This window comes from Muntiacus reevesi, chromosome 19 (genome assembly GCF_963930625.1).
Source record: "Muntiacus reevesi chromosome 19, mMunRee1.1, whole genome shotgun sequence".
NCBI classification, from domain to species: domain Eukaryota; kingdom Metazoa; phylum Chordata; class Mammalia; order Artiodactyla; family Cervidae; genus Muntiacus; species Muntiacus reevesi.
This window is the reverse complement of record NC_089267.1, coordinates 9049367-9070877: the sequence shown is the minus strand read 5'-3', so window position 1 is coordinate 9070877 and position 21511 is coordinate 9049367. Positions and strand designations below refer to the sequence as shown.

General features: G+C 37.7%; 1 protein-coding gene across 5 annotated transcripts in view; it reads right to left on the bottom strand.

Moving 5' to 3' along the window:
- Window positions 1-4513: 4513 nt before the first annotated feature.
- The window catches only part of FAM135A (family with sequence similarity 135 member A), a 160786-nt gene continuing 143788 nt past the window's right edge, over window positions 4514-21511 (bottom strand). For all 5 annotated transcript variants that reach the window (XM_065911358.1, XM_065911357.1, XM_065911361.1 and 2 more), the window contains 2 exons: window positions 12366-12479; window positions 4514-5931 (listed from right to left, as the gene is read on the bottom strand). In XM_065911358.1, coding sequence (XP_065767430.1) covers window positions 5726-5931; window positions 12366-12479 — 320 coding nt within the window. In that variant the 3' untranslated portion in view covers window positions 4514-5725. The remainder of the gene's footprint in view (window positions 5932-12365; window positions 12480-21511) is intronic.

The window sequence follows — 21511 nt, the reverse complement described above, 5'->3', positions numbered from 1 at the left end:
AAAACACTTTGGGATCCTGTCCTACAGGATTTGGCATATGCTTCAAATGAATTAACCGTGTTCAGTGGTAGCTCTCATGTTGAGAGAGTAACAGTGCCCCAGGAGTAGAGGGATTGATGCCTTGCTGTGACATCTGACAGCTCTGGGAAGACACTTCCATGGGTCGAGCATTCCTGCGTATCACTGCTGAGCATGCCAACTGCAGCTTCATTGCCTGGCAGGGCAGTTTCTGTAGATGGTCACATGGGCCTCGAAGTAGGTCAAGGCAACCACAGCATCACTACCATTTAACTGTTGCTCTCCTGGGGGAAAGACCTGGATTGTGTGCTGTCAGGTAAAAAAATAGCCCTGGGTTGCTTTTCTCTAATAATCAGTGATGGTGAACATCTTTTCACGTGCTGTTTTGGTCCATCTATGTGTCTTCTTTGGAGAAGTGTCTATTTAGGTTTTGTGCCTATGTTTTGGTTGGGTTATTTGTGGGGTTTTTTGTTTTTTGATATTGAGCTGCATGAGGGAGGTGTTTGTATATTTTGGATATTAATCTCTTGTCAGTTGCTTGATTTGCAAATATTTTCTTCAATTCTGAGGGTTGTATTTTTGTTTTGTTTATGGTTTTCTCTGCTGTGTAAAAGTTTTTGTTTAATTAGATCCCAATTTTTAAATTTTTGTTTTTATTTTCATTACTCGAGGAGGTGGGTCAAAAAAGATCCTCCTGTGATTTATGTCAGAGTGTTCTGCCTGTGTTTTTTTCTAAGAGTTTTGTATTGTCTGGCCTTACATTCAGGTCTTTAATCCATTTAAATTTGTTTTTGTGTATGGTGTGAAAGTGTTCTAATTTCATTATTTTTTATGTAACTGTCCAGTTTTCCTAGCACCACTAATTGAAGAGACAGCCTTTTCTTCATTGCATATTCTTGCCTCCTTTGTAATAGATAAGGTACCATAGGTGCATGGGTTTATCTTTGGACTTTCAAATGTTTCATTGATCTATTTGTTTCTTTTTGTGCTAGTACCATACTGTGATTACTGTAGCTTTGTAGTATAGTCTGAAGTCAGGGAGTCTGATTCCCCCAGCTCCATTTTTCTTTCTCAAAATTAGTTTGGCTATTCAGGGTCTTCTGTGTTTCCAGAAAAATCATAAGTGAAAATCAAAACTACAATGAGGTATCATCTCACACTGATCAGAATGGCCATCATCAAAAAATTGAAAAACAATAAATACTGGAGAGGATGTGGAGAAAAGGGAACAATCCTACACTGATAGTGGGAATATAAATTGGTACATCCACTATGAAGAACAGTATGAAGGTTCCTTAAAAAACAAAAAATAGAATTACCATATGATCCAGCAATCCCACTCCTGGACATATATCCAGAGAAAACCTTAATTGGAAATGATAGGTACACTATCATAGGTGCCCAATGTTCATTGCAATGTTCATTTTGTTTTCTTGGCTCCAAAATCACTGCAGATGGTGACTGCAGCCATGAAATTAAAAGACGCTTGTTCCTTGGAAGGAAAGTTATGACCAACCTAGATGGCATATTAAAAAGCAGAAACATCCCTTTGCCAACGAAGGTCCATACAGTCAAAGCTATGGTTTTCCAGTAGTCATGTATGGATGTGAGAACTGGACCATAAAGAAGGCTGAGTGCTGAAAAATTGATGCTTTCAAACTATGATGCCGGAGAAGACTCTTGAGAATTCCTTGGACTGCAAAGATATCAAGTCAGTCACTCCTAAAGGGAATCAACCCTGAATATTCATTGGAAGGACTGATGCTGAAGCTCCAGTATTTTGGCCATCTGATGCAAAGAGCTGACTCACTGGAAAAGACCCTGATGTTGGGGGAAGATTGAGGGCAGGAAGAGAAGGGGATGACAGAGGATGAGATGATTTGATGGCATCACTGACTCAATGGAAATGAGTTTGAGCAAACTCCTGGGAAATAGTGGACAGGGAAGCCTGGCATGCTGCAGTCCATGGGGACACAAAGTCTGACATAGCGACTGAACAACTGGGTAAGGGGTTAGTAGTAGTAGTTAAGGTTGCTAGCTGTAGTGATGGGCCCTATGACCACAGGAGAAAAGGGAGCAGAGACTGCCTAGAGCTTGGAGGACCTCGTCTCCTGGAGTACCTGTTCACAATATCATGTTGAACTGTAAACATTAAGTAGACTATTGCAAGCATGTAGAGGCAGGATCACCCAAGCCTCAGATCTTTGGGTAAAGAAACCTTATCAGCTGAGGTGCTGGCTGAACAGAAAGCCAACAGGGAATAGGGCAGTGGTGACAGCTCATAACCATCTAGCCTCGTGACCAGTGGCAGAACTGAGGGCTGTATTTACCATGGCTTTGCTTTGAAATTGGAGAGCTTTGGAACATTAAAACATGCTGCTCCTCAAATCCTGCCCTGGAGATTATGCTTCAGCTGGTCTGTTTTGGAGTCCCCACGGAATTCACCAAGGAAACTTGCAAATCACTGCTCTAGTTGTATTTTTTTCCTCACTGGCTCATGCATGTGCTTACACTGTTAATAATTTCTTTTCTCTCATTGTACATTGGAGGTGGTGGTGATGAAGTCATAGTTTTCTCTGTGGCTGCACATTACTGAGGCAAGATCATTACAGAACCAGCGGAGAGATGGACAGAACACCAAGATCCTGGACCTGAAGCTGGACGGGGGTGTTAGCAGTGTTGGGTCAGGAGGAAGCATCTGTATAAACGTGTGAGTACGATACTTGTGATGCTGGGAAGGCAGAGAGGTGGACTGTAGTGGACTTGGTGTGTTCTTCTCTTTGGGGCTCAGTCATCACAGCCCTTCCTGAATTCTGGCAGAAGAAATGGTCCCATCTTCTACTGGGGAAGCTGAGAAAGCCTGCTATCCTTACCTGGGTGGGTGCCTGGCAGCTTGAGTGCTGGCACAGGATAGCCTGCCAAGCACATGTTCAAGAAACTTTGAATCTGGAATGAGTGATGCAAAGCAGCAGATGTAATCCAGTTTTCAGAGAAATCCCTGCAAGCAGAAACATACACAAACCTCTAGCTCCTCTGGAGTGGGGACCTGGCTATAATTTTGGTCACCTAGCTTCCTTGGTTTCTACCTATTTTCTAAGAGTAGTTTTCTAGTCTTTCCGTCAATTTTGTGAACTACATATATTTTTCAATAAATTCTTTTTCTGCTTAAGTTAATCACAATGGTTTTTTTTTGTTTACAACCCAAAATTCTAACTGATGTAAACTTTAATGACATTCATTCTCTAAGAGTCAACTACACTGTATCAGATGATCATTGCCCCACCCCTGCACTCTGAATTTGAAGGTGAATAGTGTATAACAGTTTCTCTGGTAAATCAGAAGTTAAATCTATTGGACTGGAAACCATGATCACTGATATGTTTTTAAAACTGTATTAAAACAACAAACATCCAATCAACCAACCATGATCATAAGAGCAATTTTCCCTTAAAAACAATAGTATGATTATTAATAAGAATGAATACTTTGATAAACCCAGAAGATTATTCAAACTCATACGTGAAACTTCTTTTAGTTAAAATAAGAAATGAAAAGAAATACAAGAAAAAAGTATGGTATTTTAAACTCAGGACCAAGGAATGTGAAGATGAAAAAATGTGTGTAGAAAAAATACAGGGTGAATAATGCATTTACATTTTCCAGTTATAATGCACTTGGAATATTATTGCTTACTCAATTCAAAAATTTTCATATGCTTTTTAAAAAGTAAATAATTATGGAGCATAATATGTTTTAACATATGCAAATGATATAAATTATAAAAATAGTTCACAAAGGTATAAGTTACACAATCACACTGTCCTATAAAGTTAGTTAATATAGTCTATCCAATTATAAATAAAAATATACCTCTAGTATTCTGAAAATAAGCGAGTGTTTTAGCTGTTCCTCCAGATAGTCATTTGTTCATTTATTAGCAGCAGAGGCAATAACACAATGCTAAAAATAAACATGCATCAATTTTACAATACATATTTACAAAAGCCTTCTATCACAACTGGTAAATGCAAATAGACCTTCTATCTATCCTTAGTGCATTATTATTTTCACAAGTAAAACAGGAAAGGAAAATAGTGAATTTAATGCTATTCAGCACCTTGAGTAAAGTCAAGAGACTTAACATCTCCATATATCAAAACATTTGCATCTGTGTCACCAAACATGTAAAGTTAATTATTCTGTTCCATGAATTATTTTATTTACATTACTCTTTAGTTCAACAAATTTTAGCAATATTTAAAAATTATCTAAATTCATAAAAGTATTTCATAAATTTCAACATTTAATTATTATGTACATACAAGGAAGTCCATGAAAAAGTTAAAGAAATGTAGTCAGAAAGTTCAAGCAACATTACCAAATTTAGCAAAATTCCAACCAAATCAAGGCAGAGGGCATTCAAACATTCAAAAAATCTCTAGATGCTGCTAACATGAACATGAAAAGTTCCAGTAATAAAAGTCAATATGAGAAATAATGTTTAAATCACCTGTAGAAAATATATTTTAATAGGCATGGCAGATGTTTACTAGCAACAGTAATAATAACTTTTTATAGAAAACTTTTATAACATTGTCATATATGAACTACCTGGTTTGAAAGGGCAAAATAGTTGATTTCAAAAAATATATTTTAGCAGCCATAATCTTATTTCCAGTTAAACATAGTAAAATGTTAAAAGTAAAATTTATGACTAACTAAATAATACCCCCATACTAGAAAATTTAAAATCTCATGCTATTCTAGCAATTCAGTTCAGTCACTCAGTTGTGTGACTCTTTGTGACCCGATGCACTATGGCACACCAGTCTTCCCTGTCTATCACCAACTCCTGGAGCTTCCCTGTCTAGCACATCGAGTCAGTGATGCCATCCGACCATCTCATCCTCTGTCGTCTCCTTCTTCTCCTCCCTTCAATTTCTGATAGCATCAGGGTCTTTTCCAAGGAGTCAGTTCTTCACATCAGGTGGCCAAAGTATTGGAGTTTCAGCTTCAACATCAGTCCTTCCAATGAACACCCAGGACTGATCTTCTTTAGGATGGATTGGTTGGATCTCCTTGCAGTCCCAGGGACTCTCAAGAGTCTTCTCCAACAACACAATTCAAAAGCGTCAATTCTTTGGCGCTCAGCTTTCTTTATTGTCCAACACTCACATCCATACACGACTACTGGAAAAACCATAGCTGTGACTAGATGGACCTTTGTCAGCAAAGTAATGCCTCAGCTTTTTAATATTCTGTCTACCTTGGTCATAGCTTTTCTTCCAAGGAGCAAGCGTCTTTTAATTTCATGGCTGCAGTCACCATCTGCAGTGATTTTGGAGTGATTCTAGCAATAATGGCCTTTAATATGACCTGTCTGATGTACGGATTGTGGAAAGCCAATAATAAAACAATCACACATACATATGGGCTTAAAGTGTCACTGAAATACTTATGTAGCAAAATATATGAAAAAGTAATAGAAAAGTAAAAAGATGAAATTAAAAAATATTGCACAGGCACATTACCTAGAAAGTAAAGTTGATGTTTAAAAAGCTCTAAACATGGATGATATAAATTATCTTCCATATAAAAAGGTATAAATATTTCTTAGAACTTATCAGCATCTATAGTTTATTATAATAGATTATCTAAATCATTGCTGAATGAGGTAATTGTCAAGTCTCTACCAATGTTTTTAATTCTATTGGAAATATTTGAGGGCAGCAACCAGAAAGAATTTCTCTAAAAATATTTCTGAATCCAGAACAGCTATATGTGCAGCTCTGCCAATGAGTGAATCAGCTGTATTGGGCAATGCATTGATGACATTATATCGAACCAAGTTACAGTCCTTGCTTTGCAGAACCGGGCGAAGTAAGTTGTGGATCATTTCTGAATAGATCTGTCCTATGGGACAAATATAAAAAAGGAAAGTCAGTTCACAAAAAGAACTGAAAAAAATTCTTCTCCAACTTTTATATAATTAAAAAAATTTAGTTACATTATTTCCATTTAAAGCAGAAAAATGTCTTTTAAAAGAATTTTTTGCTTGAATATAATTTTTGAGACTATTGTAGAGAAAATATAAATGATCACATTATCTAGCCAAGTAAAACAACAAATTTATTATACATTGTTTTTTTCAACTTGGTATTAATTAAAAATAATGAATATAATAGAGCAAATAGTTTTCTTGAACATGGAAGTCTCTTACGACTGTAGAGGAGCCATGATGAGACATTCTGACAAGGCTAAATTTAAAACTTGAGTCTAGAGCAAACACTTTAAAAAAGTTTCCATAGCAGTTAACATTATTCCATATATTTCTAAATTATTTTGAGAAAGAATAGTAACTTTCCATAATCAGAAGAACAATGTGAGTTGGCTCAAAGATCAAATAGAATTCTTTCTATTTTTTAGCCTGCAGGTTTATTTAATGCTTGTTTTACTTTTAATTCCAAAATTGTGCTCCTTTCTCTCTTTCTGGTTAATTCTTATAATGGATTTATTGAGAGCATGCAAAGCAGAAATGATAAATTTTACATACATATATACACATAACAGCACAAACTGCCTTAAAAGGGGCAAGACAGTTTTTAATGCTCATACATTACTTCATTATTAACAGATGAGTGCTAACATATATCCATCAAACATGAATTTTAGGGATGAAGGTACTAAATTTCAGAGAAGAGGAAGGATGTAGTCTGGAGGAACGATGAGAAGGGAATAGTATACAGAAGTATAATTAGAGAAAGAAGAGTGAGAAGTGTCTAAAAGAGGGATTACTATCATACAGATTTACAAAAAAGCTTATAATTTTTTTAAAAATTGAAGTATAGTTGATTTATAGTATTATATTAGTTTCAGGTATACACTGATTCTATATTTTCATAGATTATACTCCATTTAAAGTTACTATGAAATATTGGCTACATTCCCTGTACTGTATATTCTTCTGTCTTCTCAGGTAGTGTTAGTGGTCAAGAAGTCCCCTGCCAATGCAGGAGACATAAGATACATGGGTTCAATCCCTGGGTAGGGAAGATCCCCTGTAGGAGGGCATGGCAACCCACTCCAGTATCCTTGCCTGGAGAATTCCATGGACAGAGGAGCCTGGTGGGCTAGAGTCCATAGGGTCGCAAAGAGTTGGACACAACTGAAGCGACTTAGCATGCATGTATATTCTTATAGTTTGTTTTACACATAGTAGTTTGTATCTACCCATATCTTGCCCCTCCCCCACCCCTTCCCCAGTGGTAATCACTAGTTTGTTCTTTGTAGCTGTGAATTTGTTTCTTCTTTGTTATATTTAATCATCTGCTTTACTTTTTAGATTCCACATATATGTGATAACACATTGTGTATTTATCTTTCTCTGACTTATTTCACTAAGCGTAATACCTCTAGGTCCATCCATGTTGTTACAAAGGGCAATATTCCATTCTTTTAAACGACTGAGTAATATTCCACTGTTTATATGTACCACATCTTCTTTATCCATTCATCTGTTGATGGACACAGGTTGCCTCCATATCTTGACTACTCTAAACAATGCTGCTATGACTATTGGGGTGCATGTATCTTTTGGAATTAGTGTTTTCTTTCTCTTTGGCAATATACCCAGAAGTGGAATTACTGGATCATATGGTAGTTCTATTTTTAATTTTTTGAAGAAACTCCATATTGTTTGACACAATGGCTGAACCAGTTTACATTCCCACTACAAATATACAAGGATTCCCTTTTCTCCACATTCTCACTAACATTTGTTATTGTGATTCTGATTTGCATTTCCCTGATGATTAGCAATGTTGAGCGGCTTTTCATGTGCCTATTGGCCATCTGTATGTTTTTTTTGGAGAAATGTCTGTTCAGGTGTTCTGCCCATTTTATAATTTGGTTTATTTTTGTTTGTTTGTTTTTGTTTTTGATGTTGAGTTGTATGAGCTGTGTATTTAATTTGGTTTACTGGTCATATCATTTGCAAGTATTTTCTCCCATTCAGCAGATGGTCTTTTTGTTTTTTCTTGATGGTTTCCTTTGCTGTGCAAAAGCGTTAACACTGAAAGTTTTATTTAGGTCTCATTTGTTTATTTTTGCTTTTGTGGGTTCTTTACCACTAACGCCACTTGGGAAGCCCGCTGAGAGGAGACAGATGCAAATACTGCTATGACTTGTGTCAAAGAGTGTTCTATTTTTTTTTGGCCTATGTTTTCTTATAGGACTTTTGAGTTTAATTTTGTATATGTTGTGAGAAAATGTTCTATTTTCATCTTTTTACATGTAGCTGCCCAGTTTTTCCAGTACCACTTATGGAAGAGACTATCTTTCCCCATTGTATGTTTTTGCCTCTTTTGTCACAGATTAACTGACCATATAGGTGTGTGGATTTATGTCTGGGGACTCTAGTCTGTTCCGCTGATCTCTGTGGCTGTTTTTTTGTGAGCAACATGTTGTTTTGATTACAGTAGTTTCATAGCATAGTCTGAAGTCAGGGAGTGTGACTGTCCAGCTTTGTTCTTTTTTTCCTCAAGATTGCTTTGGTTATCTGGGATCTTTTTTGGTTCCATATAAATTTTAGGATTATTTGTTCTAGTTCTATGAAAAATGCCACTGGTATGTTGATGTTGAACCTGTAAATTGCTTGGGGGAGTACAGACATTTTAATAGTGTTAATTCTTCCAATCCATGGGTATCTTTCCATTTCTTTCTATCATCTTCAATTTCCTTCATCAGTGTTTCATAGTTTTCAGAGTGTAGGTCTTTCATCTCATTGTTTATTCCTAGGGATTTTGTTTTTGATGGAATTTCAAACAGGACTGTTTTCTTGCTTTCTCTTTCTTACAGTTCATTATCAGTGCATAGAAAAGCAAATAGTATCATGACATCTGCAAACAGTAACAGTTTTACTTCTTCTCTTCTAGTTTGGATGACTTTTATTTCTTTTTCTGCCTGATTGCTATGAGTTGTTGTTTTTCAGTCGCTCAGTCATGTCTGACTCTTTGTGACTCCGTGCACTGCAACATGCCAGGCTTCCCAGTCCTTCACCATCTCCTGGAGCTTTCTCAAACTCATGTTCATTGAGTTGGTAATGCCATCCAACCATCTCGTTCTCTGTCATCCAATTCTCTGCCTTCAATCTTTCCCAGCATCAGGGTCTTTTCCAGTGAGTTGGCTCTTCGCATCAGGTGGCCAAAGTCTTGGAGCTTCAGCCTCAACATCAGTCCCTACAACGAATATTCAGGATTGATGTCCTTTAGGATTGACTGGTTTGATCTCCTTGCAGTCCAAGGGACTCTCAAGAATCTTCTCCAACACCACAGTTCAAAAGCATCAATTCTTCAGCACTCAGCCTTCTTTATGGTCCAACTCTCACATCCATACATGACTACTGGAAAAACCATAGATTTGACTATAGGGGCCTTTGTCAGTAAAGTATTATCTCTACTTTTAAAATATGCTGTCTAGGTGTGTCATAGCTTTTCTTCCAAGGAGCAAGCATCTTTTAATTTCATGGCTGCAGTGATTTGGAAGCCCAAGAAAATAAAGTCTGTCAGTGTTTCCACTGTTTCCCCACCTATCTGCCATGAAGTGATGGGACCAGCGGCTATGATCTTAGTTTTCTGGACTTTCAATACTATTTCAATAAAAGTGGCAAGAGTGGATTTATTCCTGGTCTTAGAGGAAATGCTTTTAGCTTTCACTATTCATTTTTTTTTGAATATGAAGTTAGCTATGGGTTTTGTTTCTCATAAATGGCCTTCATTATGTTGAGATATATTCTCTTTATACTCACTGTGATGAGTTTTCATCATGAATGGACGGTCAATTTTGTCAAATACTTTTTCAGCATCAATTGAGATGACGATGTGTTTTATATCATTTGTTAATGTGATGAATCACATCAATTGATTGCAGATAATGAATTATCCTTGCATCCCTAGGATAAGTCCCACTTTTGATGTGTGATCCCTTTAATACATTGTTGAATTTGGTTTGCTAATATTTTGTTGAGGATTTTTGCTTCTATGTTCATCAATGATACTGGCTCGTAATTTTCCTTTTTTTGTGGTGCCTTTGTCCAGTTTTGGTATCAGGGTGATGCTGGCTTTGTAGAATAATGTCAATCTTTCTTCTCATTCAATTTTTTAGAATAGTTTGAGGATAGCTACTACCTCTATTGAAACTTTTGGTAGAATTCACTAATGAATCTGTGTGGTCCTGTACTTGTATTTGTTGGGAAGGGTTTTTTCCTCCTCTGAGTAAATTCCACTGTTGGTAATTATGTTCATATTTTCTATTTCTTCCTGTTTCAGTCTGTGGAGATTTTACATTTCTAGAAATGTATTAATTTCTTCTAGGTTGTCCATTTTATCAGTGTATGATTGTTCACAGTGTCTTAGGATCTTTGTATTTTTATGGTGTCAGATGCAACTATTCCACTTTCATTTCTAATTTTATTTTGGTCTCCTCTTTTTTTCTTTCTTCCATTTATTTTTATTAGCTGGAGGCTAATTACTTTAACATATTGTAGTGGTTTTTGTCATACATTGACATGAATCAGCCATGGATTTACATGTATTCCCCATCCCGATCCCCCATCCCACCTCCCTCTCCACTCAATTCCTCTGGGTCTTCCCAGTGCACCAGGCCCGAGCACTCGTCTCATGCATCCCACCTGGGCTGGTGATCTGTTTCACCCTAGATAATATACATGTTTTGATGCTGTTCCCTTGAAACATCCCACCCTCACCTTCTCCCACAGAGTCCAAAAGTATGTTCTGTACATCTGTGTCTCTTTTTCTGTTTTGCATATAGGGTTATCGTTACCATCTTTCTAAATTCCATATATATGCGTTAGTATACTGTATTGGTCTTTATCTTTCTGGCTTACTTCACTCTGTATAATGGGCTCCAGTTTCATCATCTCATCAGAACTGATTCAAATGAATTCTTTTTAATGGTTGAGTAATATTCCATGGTGTATATGTACCATAGCTTCCTTATCCACTCGTCTGCTGATGGGCATCTAGGTTGCTTCCATGTCCTGGCTTTTATAAACAGTGATACGATGAACATTGGGGTGCACGTGTCTCTTTCAGATCTGGTTTCCTCGGTGTGTATGCCCAGAAGTGGAATTGCTGGGTCATATGGAAGTTCTATTTCCAGTTTTTTAAGAAATCTCCACACTGTTCTTCATAGCGGCTGTACTAGTTTGCATCCCCACCAACAGTGTAAGAGGGTTCCCTTTTCTCCACACCCTCTCCAGCATTTATTGCTTGTAGACTTTTGGATAGCAGCCATCCTGACTGGCGTGTAATGGTACCTCATTGTGGTTTTGATTTGCATTTCTCTGATAATGAGTGATGTTGAGCATCTTTTCATGTGTTTGTTAGCCATCCGTATGTCTTCTTTGGAGAAATGTTTGTTTAGTTCTTTGGCCCATTTTTTGATTGGGTCATTTATTTTTCTGGAATTGAGCTTCAGGAGTTGCTTGTATATTTTTGAGATTAATCCTTTGTCTGTTGCTTCATTTGCTATTATTTTCTCCCAATCTGAGGGATGTCCTTTCACCTTGCTTATAGTTTCCTTTGTTGTGCAAAAGCTTTTAAGTTTCATTAGGTCCCATCTGTTTATTTTTGCTTTTATTTCCAATATTCTGGGAGGTGGGTCATAGAGGATCCTGCTGTGATTTATGTCGGAGAGTGTTTTGCCTACATTCTCCTCTAGGAGCTTTATAGTTTCTGGTCTTACATTTAGATCTTTGATCCATTTTGAGTTTATTTTTGTGTATAGTGTTAGAAAGTGTTCTAGTTTCATTCTTATACAAGTGGTTGACCAGTGTTCCCAGCACCACTTGTTAAAGAGGTTGTCTTTTTTCCATTGTATATTCTTGCCTCCTTTGTCGAAGATAACTCCTTTTTTCTTGACTACTCTACTGCTGCCAACAAGTATAGTTACTCTACTCTTTGTCTAAAAGTAAAGTATTGCCAAACATGCAGCATGACCTTTACCACAACCACCAATCCCAAGAAACCAGAGGAAACTGAAGCACAAATTACTTCTGAAGCAGTAAAATGGAGAAGCATTTGTAATTATATGAAAAAGAGATTTCAAAAGAACAACTAGTGTTTCACTGGCCAAAACATCTTACATGGCAGAAGAAAACAAATGAAGAAAAATGGAGAAAGGATAGCTGTTACAATCAGCAGGTGGAAAAGGAAGTCAGAGGAAAGCAAGGACAAGAGAAAGAAGAGAGAACATGAAAGCAAGAAAAATTTGGGAGAGACTCATATATAGACAGAACTCTCTAAAATATTTCTAATTTACTTTGTTACCTGACTGTTTGTCCTTCAAAGCTGTCTTGCACATTTCAATGCGGGCAGAATGATAAGGAACATAGCGATCTTGCAGAGATCCCACTAGGACAACATTTCTGAAATAGTGAAGCCCTGTGAAGAAAAAAATACTGAGTTATAGTGCAACAATTAACCAGATTTTAAATAACTTACTAGTATCATATTAAGCGACCATAAATGTACTTCCTCAATAGTATTAAGTTTATGCCTTTTTAAGTACCTGATGAATTCCTTCTCCAAATTTCTAGGTATTTTCTACCAAAACTGCCAGTTTCATTGTATGTAGTTTACGTGCTGATATGAGAACTGCGTGTCTGCACTGAGAGAGGGCAAGGGTTGTAGTATGGGGGTGAGGGAGAAACTGGATAGGTGGACTGAAATTTTACCATAATGTTATGTCATAATGTTCTTATTTCCAAAGGATATTCATCAATATTCAGAATTATTTCCCAAGGTAACAAAAATACACTCTTCCATAAAAAAAAACCACTCTGTATAAAATCATTTAAAGCTGACTTTTTAAGTTTGCATTTAACCCTTGTCTAATATTACTTATATTTTCTCCTTATTTAAGCATGATGGCAAAATGATAAATACCTTGAAGTTTTAATAAAAAGTTTTATGATCCATTCAACAAACTTTTTGTTAGGTCTATTTAAATTTTTTAATTTTTCAGTAAACTAGGTGAATTTAGGGCTTGTGTCCTTGGGATACTTTGCTAAATAACTCATTTAAATACTGAAACTACATTCCTGACCATTTTAGTACTAGTGATCTTCTCATTTTACTCTTTGGCTCAGACCAGTAAATACAAAATCAAATTTTATATGATTAATTAAATAAAGTACATATAGACATTGATAACACATTAGAATTGGTTATCTAGTACATAAAATTTTGTTCTGGAATGTTCCAGAATAAAATGTTGATATTTTTTATGCCCTAAAACTCAGATTCTTAGGGACAGTCAATTGTGGGGACTACTGTGGATCCAGAATATAAAAAGCCTTCATCGAAGCTCCCTGTCTTCCCTGGAACTTAAGAACCCTAATGACAAGAAGGGTTTAGACTGACAAACAGCCAGGTGAAATGGTATATACCTTCTATGCCAAATATAAGGTCATCCTTTCTTTTGTCAATGAGAAGATACTACTTTGTGGCCACTTGAATATATAAAATTATAGGAATAGAAGTGAAATAACAGAATGGCTATAATACTAATGAACTCAGTTGCATAAACATTTTAAAAATTATATTTTAGAAAGATTAAGAAAATTTTTTCCCCTTCATTCTCACATTTCATGAGACAAATTCATTTCCCTCTGACAGCACTTGAGACCAATGTCTTCACTGGTGCGACTCTGGGAATCATCTGTGTGAACTAAGCAGAGGTCTTCGAGCTGGCATACACTTATCCTTTGGGGTAATTTAAGATTCCATGGGGCAGATAAGCATTTACATCTTTTAAGAAAACTGGTTTCTACATCCCAGCTTCCATATGAGCACTTTTCTAAAAATGATTTTTCCTTCTCCTACCTTATGAGAGAAAGATATTTCTCCAATTTATTTCAGATCTTCTTATGGTACATACCCCGGGAGAATCAAGCCAAAAATGAAGTCTTACTTTCTCTTACAAAAAGTTTTATTTGATCGATTGTTTGACAGTTGAGAAATGACTGTGTCAATTAGATGTTATGGCACATATTTCCCACAAATTAAATGAGCTAAATTTATAGCTCAAAGTCTTTACATTTTTATGAAAATACAATTATAGTAAATGTATACTACCTCACATGCCAGAAAATATATCCCTTGCAACTATTTAAAATTATAGAAAATAGTTGTAGGTATCACTATAAAATTATACAAGGGGATACAAACTGTTTCAAAATTCTTTTAAGGTGTCAACAAGCCAAAAAATGTGAAAGCCACCATCCCATGGCACATTTTCACTTCTAACCCAGTTACCTTAGGTGCTGTGCTTCCTAAATCTGACACTGTTAACTGAAATTTTATCTTGAGCTGCATGAAACCAGCCATGTAACAGCAGAGTTGGCTTTTTCTATTACCTAACATATATGCCCGAAGGGACCCCACTCCGGTACCCTTGCCTGGAAAATCCCATGGACGAAGGAGTCTGGTAGGCTGCAGTCCATGGCGTCGCTAAGAGTTGGACACGACTGAACGTCTTCACTTTCACTTTTCACTTTTTACTTTCATGCACTGGAGAAGGAAATGGCAACCCACTCCAGTGTTCTTGCCTGGAGAATCCCAGGGACGGGGAAGGCTGGTGGGCTGCCGTCTATGGGGTTGCACAGAATCGGATGCCACTGAAGTGACTTAGCAGCAGCAACATGTATGCCTGTGTGTCCTCTGTAAAGGCAACCACACTGCACAGCTCTGGGGGCATCACTCCCATCACACTGACAGCAATGATGCTGCATAGCCCGTGGCAGTCTTGCTCAGTAATGGTCATTTCTATACGTTTTCTCAAAACAGCAGCATATTTAAAATTTTTACCAGTATGTAAAATCTTATATATCTCTCATGTTAAAAAAATGTCACTCACTCAACAAATCTGTCCTTGGACTTTATGCTCCCCTCCAATTACCACCCCACTTATTGGCACTCTATTTCTATAGTTTATATTATAAAAATTATAGTCATTAAATTAAAATTTAAATATATTTTCCCAAATAATCACTCTTTGCAGAAATTCTGCTGTGCTTCTACAGAAATAATGGCATTCAGGCTCAGAATCACTGCATTAGATTTAGATCCTTGGTGCGTTGAGGAGGGTTGGTGTCTCCTAGGTTCAGGCAGCTTGGTGGAGTGGACGTATGCAAACCAAGAAACGACGAGGAGGGGGTGTCCAAGAAACCCTTAAGCTCTCTGATTCCATGATGATAAAATAAATACAATCAAAGACACCAACACTGATATAGATACACGGTACTGCTGTATTTTAAAATGTGATTTCCAAGATAACACTGTACTTTAAAAAGGCACTGTACTTGAAAAATGCATTTTAAATTGAATTATTTTAATAACATGTTTTCAACAACAATGTATTTATTACTGACACTGAGCATCCTGTATGGAAGGCCTGCTTTTTGCATTAGCCAAGTGAAACAGACTCTGGCCCCTCTTTTGAGTCTTTGTTTCCACTCCTGTGTAGCAGTGTTGGCTAGAGAGGGCAGAAGCACAAAGAGGAAGTACGGTGACCCCCAAGGTGCAGTGCTGGTGGGAATCATGGCAGCACTTCATGTGAGCAAAGTCCAGCTGACGGACACATCTCAAGGCCGTGTTTGGGGAGCCTTGTACTGTAGGTTCATCCTCTCTGCACCTGCACTGACTACCTGCTCAAAGACAGCCTTGTCCACTGACGTTCACTCAGCCCAAGGTGACTAATTTTTGATTGAAAAGTTACCTCTAACTTGGTAAAGTAATACTTCTTTCCCATCTGTAGAGTGAGACCGTTTAACTAGAAAAGTTTCTAAATATTTTATCTGCTTTTCAGGATTGCCAAGAAAAAGATAAAAAGTAAATATTCAAAATTTTTCTGGACTGTATAATTACATGACTTATGTATGAATGAACATTATAATAGAAAATTTCATCTTCATTTTTTAGTCTTCCTGATACTTTTGACTGCTCATTTGTTTTTCATGAAAAATTTAATGATCTTTAAAGCAATTCACTGGAGAATCCCATGGATAGAGGAGCCTTGTGAGCTACAGTCCATAGGGTCATAAAGAGTCAGACACAACTGAAGCGACTTAGGATGCACGCACAAAGCAATTCATACTGACTCATTTCTGTTTATTTTCTGGAATTGACAAAAATAGCAGTTTTGAACTGGTGGTTTCGCACCTCACGGAACATTTAGTAGTGTCCAGAGACAATGCTGTTTCTCACAAGCAGGGGCTAGGACATGAGGGGCTAAGGTGTGTGTGTACTATTTATTGGGCAGAGGCCAGGGATGCTGCTGAACATCCTACAATGCACAGGACAGACCCTGACAACAAACAACATTCAGCCCAGAATACCCAGTGCTGAGAGGGTGAGAAATCCTGTGTTTTCTAAAGGGACATATTCTACACAATATTAAATTGTTCTTATTTTTACTCATGTATTTTTAAACACATTTGAAAGAATTCGCTTAAAATAATGTGAGCTGATGCTTTCTTATACTTTCAGAAACAAAACACAAATGTTAATTACAAATCAAGTCAAACCTATTATTAAACATCTCTCTAATCTGCTGTAAGAAAAAATTATTTTGTGCCCAAGTGGTACTGCAAGAGACTTCTTTAATTGTTATATTTTATTTGTCAGAATTCAACAGCTGGTAAAGAGAGTCTAAGCAGATGTATTTAGGAAGATCTTAAAATAAGGATATTTGGTTTTTGAAATTCTAACAATGAATAGTTTGTACTGTGGCTATTTTTGAGGCCTCATCATGGAATGCTGGGGAGCACCCCTGACCCTTCTTTCTCTGTGATCCTGACCATTCAGTACTGCTGTCACCTAATCTAGATACAGTTTACCTTCCATATTGCTCTAGTTCTAGCTTTTGATTAAGCAAAGTTATTACCCAATGATACGTTGCAGAGATAAAAAAAAGACTTTCACAAAATGAAGACCCACGGGGGAGGCCTTGCTTAAATAAAAAAGGGAAGAGGGTAGGAGTCTGATTTTGCTTTAGACAGATGATTTTAGGCTTTCTCAAAAGAAGGAAACTGGCCGTTCAGACGAAACAGAAGCAAGAATCGGACCAAGGCATCCGAGACTTTGTATTTAGCTTTAGCAGAGTAAAGTATAACAGAACAGTTATCAGCAGGGCTCCTGTTTTAAAAAAGCTGAGAATGGCATGCTGGCTAAGCAAATCCATTAAGTAAATGCTGCTCTATGTTTTCCTGTTTTATTAATATTTACTTAAAAGTTTCTGATGTGAACCCACCTATTTCTATCTTGTAAATAAAGAATTATATGTACATATACAGGTGTAGAGCTTTCCTAGGAATTGACTACTCATATTTCATTGAGATGATTAAAAAAAAAAAAAAAAGGGAAAAAACAGCTCGGAGAGACTTGCTCCAACTCCTATGACAATATTATAATTTAAAAGCAAATTAATGAATATTTGCTGATATTTAAAGCTAAAATTGGAAAAGTCTTCTCAAACCCTTGCGAGTACGTGGTCCTGGCTCAGCACAGGCTGGCCTGGCCGTGCAGGCTGGTACAGGCTTGTGGGCGGCAGTGGGCGCTCAGCCGCTTCACATGTCTGTGTCTCAGCTGTAAAGGGGGCAACCGGGCTCTCACGTCACAGGTATGACAGGCTAGCATTTTCATAAGTCATCTGCATAATTTTATAGCTAGCAATATTGACAGTTCAGCTAAAAAACACTCCCCAAACAGATTTATAAATCCATAATATTATTTTAGTTCAGGCTCCTCTTCATTTAGAGGTGTTTTTACTAATTAATATTTACTGAGTTTTGTATTATTCAGAATGCTGATCATTTTATATGAATTATCTTGTTTAACCTTTAATGGTCTTGTGAGAAAGATTGTACTCATTGTACCACTGGAAAAACTGAGTGTTATTTAGATTAAGTAAACTTGTCAGTGTTTCTGCTAAAACTAGTACCCACGTGTGCTCTCAAAGTTTGACTCCCAAACAGTGCTGGTACAACCAGAGGTGAGATGAAAGTCCTGCCACACATTATAAAGCAAATAATAAATCAGTAACTTGTAAGCAAAAGTTATAACTAATTCTTAAAAAAGAATTCAAGCACAAAAGATCTATTCAGGTCTACAAATAATTTTACAACGTAATGTAAATATCTGTTGGGAGGGGAATGCCATGGATTACAGAATGTTTACAGTAAAATTTTACAGTTATACTTTCTCTCATGTTTTTCTTATGTTGTTATTATTGTTCTTGTTGTTATTGTTTAGTCGCTAAGTTGTGTTTGACTCTTTTGCGACCCTACGGACTGAGGTCGCCAGGCTCTTCTATCCATAGGATTTCTCAGGCAAAAATACTAGAGTGAGTTGCCATTTCCTTCTCTGGGGGATCTTCCCAACAGGATCAAACTCTCATCTCCTGCACTGCAGTGAGATTCTTTACTGCTGAGCCACAGGGGAAGCCCTGCTATTATTACTATTGCTAATTAAATGTTACTTTGTAAAATGCAGTATAGATACACAGACCCCAGGGAACATTTACATTCAGTTTGCCTTTTGTATACTTCCTATCCTGTCCCATCACTTCATGACAAATAGATGGGGAAAAAGTGGAAACAGTGACAGACTTTATTTTCTTGGGCTCCACAATCACTGCAGATGGTGACTGCCGCCATGAAATAAAAAAGACGCTTGCTCTTTAAAAGGAAGAAATGACAAACCTAGGCTGTGTATTAAAAAGCAGAGACATCCCTTTGCCAATAAAGGTCCATACAGTTAAAGCTATGGTTTTTCCAGTAGTCATGTACAGATGTGAGAGTGGACCATAAAGAAGGCTGAGTGCCAAAGAATTGATACTTTCGAACTGTGGTGCTGGAGAAAACTCTTGAGAGTCCATTGGACTGCAAGGAAATCAAACCAGTCCATCCTAAAGGAAATCAACCCTGAATATTCATTAGAAGGACTGACGCTGAAGCTAAAGCTCCAATACTTCGGTGACCTGAGCCAACTCACTGGAAAAGACTCTGATGCTAGGAAAGATAGAAGGTCAAAGGAGAAGTGGGCAGGAGAGGATGAGATGGGCAGAGAAAACAACAGTCTCAATGCACATGAATTTGAGTAAACTCCTCAGGAGATAGTGGAGGATAGAGGAGCCTGGCATGCTGCAGGCCATGGGGTCACAAAGAGTCAGACACAGCTTAGTGACTGAATAACAACAACATATCCTGTCAGCAGCAGTGGTACAAACTCCATAGCTACACACAATGTTTCTAGTCAGTCTAAGTTTTTCTCTCGTGAGAACCATGTGATGTTGTAGGAATATCTTGTGATTTTGTGACTCAAGCATATACTTCTGTATACTGTGAATAACTCATTACTTGTACCCTTAGAAACGAAATCATAAAACTTCACCAAAAAAGAAGAACCTTTCTTTCCTGGATTCTAATAACAGATAACACATGAGATAACCATTTCCAATTATCTTCCTCACATTCATAACAGTATTTAAGGCAGAATCCTGAAAAGGATAAAGCAAGACTCAAATGAAGTGGGCTATATTCAATGACTAAATCTGCCTGGTGTTCATATCAAATGTTTCAAGAGCAGGAGGAGGACATGGTAATAGAGATGAAGATGAAAAATAAATTTAAAAGGCTAGGGCTTAAGTTTACTAGTTTAAATTACTCAAGAAACATGGGTTTGATTTTCAGCTTACCATACAACATTTGACCTGCTTTTGGGTATTGAACATAACATTGAAAAGATCATTCATTGATTTAATGGCTTTGTAGCGAACACCTATTGGGAAGAAGTATGCTAAGTGGTTCTTGAGGGTATTGTAAGTAGTATTGAGGGAGGGTACATGTTGGAGTGGGGTGGGAAAGGGTTGTCATGACAGACCCTACTCAGGGAAAAAAGGCCAAGAGACATAAAAATGACTGACATGAGATAAGCTGTAATGAGTATGATAAAAGATGTCCATATGTAATGTTAGAGCAGCTCAGAGATGACACTCACAATTCAGGATGTGGTGTACACAATGAAGCAGGATCCACCACAGATGTGACTGAGATGTTTCACACCAAGTCATCCAGAGGACAAGTACCATTTAGAAAAGGTTGAAAGAAGAGGAAGCAGCAGAAGAAAACGTTCAATTTCAGACACACTTAGTTTGAAATGTAAGCACAGGTATCTAGCAGGTAAATGAGGACTGGAATGAGGTCTGTCTGGAGACAGAAGACTTAGGATATGAAGGTATATACTGGGTACTCTGACAGAAGTGAAAAGTGAAAGTCACTCAGTCATGCCTGACTCTCTGCAACTCCACAGTCTTTAGCCCACCAGGCTCCTCAGTCCATGGAATTCTCTAGGCAAGAATACTGGAGTGGGTTGCCATTCCCTTCTCCAGGGGATTGTCCTAACCCAGGAGTTGAACCTGGGTTTCCTACATTGCTGACTGATTCTTTACCATCGGAGCCAACAGGGAAGGAACATTAAATCAGACAGGGCATCAGGGAAAGCTCTGGATAGGTGACGGTATGGAGTGTAATTTCAGGAATGAAGATTAGTTCTGCAAAGATGTGCAGTCACAGGGAGGAATGGTGGTAGAAAAAGCAGTGAATGCAGGAAGCACAAACATGTATGACGTGACTACAGCAAAGGATGCGTGTGTTCAAAGATGATAGGATATTAGTGACAGAATGAAAAACTGGTTGAAATTTCAGGGTAGCGTGTAGCCATGTGCGGTTTCACAGCGGAGTGGAATGGAACGTTACCAGGGTTGAGAAAGGCTCTTTAATGCTTAATGAACCATTTAAAGAGCTGCTTGTGGAATTACCAAAAATGATGCCAGGATTAAGCATATTAAGATTCAAGAAAACATCTTTTCCTAAAGCATAACTGCAGTAAATATTTGTCAATGAACTCCTATCAAAGTTCTCACTGACCATGCAAGGAGGGACCAGGCAGGAGGTCATCATACTTAAGAAGGCAGTGGAGCCTGGGTGGGATAAGCCTCACAGGAAGCAGTTTCATGGGACGGTGGAGGAATAACTGCTGTGCTGGGATGGAGAGCAAGAGGACATGCTCCCCCTCTAGGTGGGCCTTGGTAACAAGAAATCAGAAGTCCAGCTGCTTCTACAGCAAAGGTGGTACAGTGTGGCCTGTGTGATCTGGACTGTTGCCTTTTTACTTCTTTCATAAATAAAGTTTGTTTGAAACACAGCCACACTCATCAGCTCATGTGTTGGCTACAGCTGTTTTTGTGCTCCAATGGTATGTTAGGTCGTTACAACTGAGACCCCATGGACCACAAGTCAGAATGTGTACTATCTAGCCCTTCAGCAAAGAAGTGTGCTACTCCTCTGCTCTGTCGCCAGGGGGAGCAGGGAGCTGGGGACTGAGGGCTGGGGGACTCTGCAGGATGCAGAGAT